This window comes from Rhododendron vialii, chromosome 11a (genome assembly GCF_030253575.1).
Source record: "Rhododendron vialii isolate Sample 1 chromosome 11a, ASM3025357v1".
In the NCBI taxonomy this organism is placed as follows: domain Eukaryota; kingdom Viridiplantae; phylum Streptophyta; class Magnoliopsida; order Ericales; family Ericaceae; genus Rhododendron; species Rhododendron vialii.
Genome location: NC_080567.1, coordinates 6,082,441 through 6,086,372, shown reverse-complemented (window position 1 = coordinate 6,086,372; position 3,932 = coordinate 6,082,441). Strand labels below are relative to the sequence as shown.

Here is a 3,932-nt window from a genome sequence, read left to right as displayed (position 1 = left end):
TTCTTTCTTTTTATTCTTCCATGTCTTCCGAGTCCCCCGTTCCCTCAGTTGAGTTGTAATCTGAGTCATCCCCACCATACCGAGAGAGGTCAGCATTTTCATCCAAGGCATATTCAAGATAGAGGTAATAGTCGCCTTCAGGCTCTTCATCAAGTTCACCAGAAGCCATCGTCCTATGCTGCCCCCAAGTGTCCGAATAGCACTTCCAATCTTGAGGATATTGCAAAGCAGGAGTTTCCGTTAGGTCTCTGTAGGTTTGAGAATGGCAACGAATCCTATTCGGAAAATAGCAAGTATAGCGCTTCAAGCCCAAGAGCATCATGCAATTCGGAGCAAGCAACTCCTCAATCATTGGTCCCTCTTAAAAGTTTTGGAGCCTCCATCTTATGTTCAAACAAGTCCTTGCTTTGAGCCATTCCGCCCATTGACAATCATAAGGGCAATGATCCAACACGCTATACCGCAAGTACATGATCAGGCGATAGTTTGGGATTGTACGAGTAGAGGTTAGCATTGTTAGTAATTTATTTTAATCAACGGGTATCTGTAATCTTAACGTGGGGAGATAAATGAGTATTTAATATCATGGAGCTCGTAATATAATTGAGATAAGGACGGGAGTACAATTATAATTCTGTAGTGGGGTGAATTATAATTAGTGAAATAAGAAATAGAATCCTGGTGGGATTAAGTTTTCTTATTTTCACTGGGAGCCCAGACTTATTACTCCTTAGGTCCCTATCGTAGCCCTATATATACACGTTATGCTCTTTAGGTCAGGATGAATGTTTTTCTATTATTCAGTAAATAGAGGCAGGCTTAGAGAGAGCAAATAGATCACGAAAGAGTCCACACTTGGTTCGTGTTCTAGACGTGCAGGGAATACGATAGAAGATCGTAAGGTACGGTCGAGCAGTATTCGTGGTTTATAGCAAGACGTGCTATAACAAGTTCAACCAGCGTTCGTGTCGCAGGGAGTTGAGGTAGAACCCTAATTCCGCTTTATAGGGTTTTACAATTTTTGTTGTCTAATCTGTACGCGTCATTACTGGGTCTTGGGGATTCGGTTTCCCAACAGTGGTATCAAAGCAGGCTGTAATCACGCGTATGGATTAAACAAGCCATGTTGTCCATAGGTTATAGAGGGTAGAACGTAGAACTGTGCTAACCCTTGTTTTGCAGCGTTCTTACCCAGCTATTATGGTCACATGATTTTTATTGGTTTTATGTGATTGGATCCCACGATAATTTTTTCGTGGTTATTGTTATTTATTGGGTACCACGATTATTTTTCGTGGTTGTAATAATTAACGTAGCATGTGTTATTTATTGGGTGCCATGATTATTTTTCGTGGTTGTAATAATTAACGTAGCATGCGAACTCCAATGGAGGCATAAGATCGATATTTGTATGTTTCTTCGATTGTAATAGCATTCGACGGTTATTCGGAGATCGAAGATGGTAGATACAAAAGATTCAAGTTATTTGGCTCGCAACAGTTTTTTTTCAGATTCGTAGGGTCTGATTGCAGGGCTATTTCGACCCAGTAAACATTGGAATCAGAAAATCTGTTCTTCATGAAAGTTGTAGATAATTGAATTTCGAATCCAACCCAATTTGAATCACTTCAATTGGAGGTCAGATGAAGAAGATATGGCCAAAATACTGAAGGCTGTGCAGTTTACGCGGGAATATGTTAAATCCGAAATTTCTTGCCTAAGCACGGTTGGATTTTGGTTTTCTTGATTGATTCAAACTATCTAAATCTTCTACACAAGTATAGCCGAAGGATTTCAAGTTTGGAAGGACTCCTTATTGCTTAAGGATTTCAAGATTGGAAGGATTCCTTGTTGCTCAAAGATTGCATCTTTGACCATAATAGTTGGGATGCATATTTTATTATGTTTCCTAAATTATGTTTATGCATGTTTCTATGATTGTTTGCATATGTGATAGTTTACCATATTGGGACAACATGGTAATATATGGCTTTTGACCTAGATCACGTTTTTTGCAAACTTAAAATTTTTGATAACCCTCACAAATTTTTTTTAAATAACTAAGTGGGAGAGGGAGTTTATTTTTATAAATCCCACGGTCTCCATTACTAGTATGTAGATGATGTAATTAATTTTGTGTGATGGTTTTAGAACCTTCCCCCCCATCGGGCAAAATTAATTATGCCATCATCGGTACAGACTTCCTTAAAGGATAGGTCTATGATGATTGTTGTGTGAATTACTACACCATCTGAGGTAGTTCATAACGGAACAATGGGTCATGGGGCTAGGTAATGGTATACACTTAGCTGTAAATAATAGTATCCTCACCATCTGAGTCACTATTATTATTTATAGGACCGAAGTTATATTGGCTATTTAATTTTGCTTGGCACGGTATAGTGTCTAGATAGTAAAATTAAAAGGTTATGCCTATCTACACGAATGATAAAGAGTAGAGACTTCCCATCGAGGCATGCTCTTCACGGTGTGTAGGGTTGCCAATGTTTTTCTTTTAACATGTGGTAGAGGGAACCAATATTAAAATGAAATTCAAAATTTTTATTGCCCTTCATAATTGATTGTTATGTTATTTGATTCTCAGATTCAAAAATGGGCTCTTTCAATCCACTTGCCATTATTCTCAAAGAAAATAAACTTACTGGACCAAACTATGTTGACTGGAAAAGAAACTTGAATATTGTGTTAACTACTGAGGGCCACAAATATGTGCTTACTACGGCGTGCCCTCTTATACCTGAAGAAAATGCCACAGAACAGGAAGCAAAGCCTTATAAAGATTGGGTTAAGGCTGATGAGATGGCGCGGTGTTATATTTTGGCTTCTATGTCGAATATATTGCAACATCAGCATCAAGCTATGGAAACTGCTTCTGATATGATGCTGAACCTCAAAGAAATGTTTGGGGATCAGAATCGGGCAGCAAGGCTAGTTGCTATGAAAGAATTGGTGAGCATCACCCATGTTGAAGGGACCCCGGTTAGGGATCATGTTCTAAAGATGATAGCTCTTCTTAATGAACTAGAGATCCTTGGAGCTGAAATTGATGGGGAAACCCAGATCGATTTCGTTCTCAACTCACTGCAGTCTGAGAGTTTTAAGCAGTTTCGCCTGACTTATTCGATGAACAAAATGCATTTATCTTTGGCGGAACTTCTTAAGGAACTCCAAGCAGCTGAGGGTTTTTTGGTTGCGAAGAAACCACCATCAGTGCTAGTGGCTGAGAAGGCTTCTACTTCTAAGCCGAAAGGCAAGAAGAAGCAGAATAAGTCTTAGAAAAAGGTTGTGGAGGCAGTTCATGCGCCTCAAGGTGGAGTGAAAAAGCCTACGGGCAAGTGTTTTCACTGCAAGCAGAAAGGACACTGGAAGAAGGAATGTCCGGTTTTTCTCAATAAAGTGAACAAACAAGGTAAATCTTTTTCACTAGTTGTTGAATCATGTTTAGCGGTGTTATCTACCAGTACCTGGTGTGTAGATACGGGAGCCACTAATCATGTTTGCAATTCATTGCAGGGGTTCCAGGAAACCAGAAGACTCAGTGATGGGGAGATTTATCTACATATGGGAAATGCTACGAGAGTGGCAGCAGTTGCAGTAGGAAATATTTTTTTTAAATTTTTGTAGTAATAGGAGTTTAATTTTGAGACATTGTCTTTATGTTCCTACTATTAGAAGAAACTTGGTTTCAGTTTCTAAGTTAATAAAGGATATGGATATTTGGTTTATTTTAGTGACTCTGTGGTTATTAAGTTAAATAAACGTTTTATCTGTTCTGGTTCATTGGTGGATGATCTCTACATTATAAATCCTATATTTCCTACAGTGCAACTGCATGAATTGAATAACACTAATAATTTACCATGCAAGAGAAAAGAGCCTTCGAAATTGAACCAAACGTATCTTTGGCACTT

At 38.6% G+C, this 3,932-nt stretch overlaps 1 protein-coding gene across 1 annotated transcript; it reads left to right on the top strand.

The window, feature by feature from the left end:
- Nucleotides 1-534: 534 nt before the first annotated feature.
- Nucleotides 535-3,614, top strand: LOC131308224 (uncharacterized). The gene is made up of 2 exons (XM_058335081.1): nucleotides 535-983; nucleotides 2,606-3,614. Exon 2 carries the CDS (start codon nucleotides 2,614-2,616, stop codon nucleotides 3,295-3,297), a length of 684 nt encoding a protein of 227 aa, XP_058191064.1. The 5' UTR covers nucleotides 535-983; nucleotides 2,606-2,613; the 3' UTR covers nucleotides 3,298-3,614.
- The last annotated feature ends 318 nt before the right edge of the window (nucleotides 3,615-3,932 follow it).

What these genes read in the sequence shown, in the direction of transcription:
- LOC131308224 (XM_058335081.1), top strand. Translation starts at nt 2,614, where the DNA reads ATGGGCTCTTTCAATCCACTTGCCATTATTCTCAAAGAAAATAAACTT.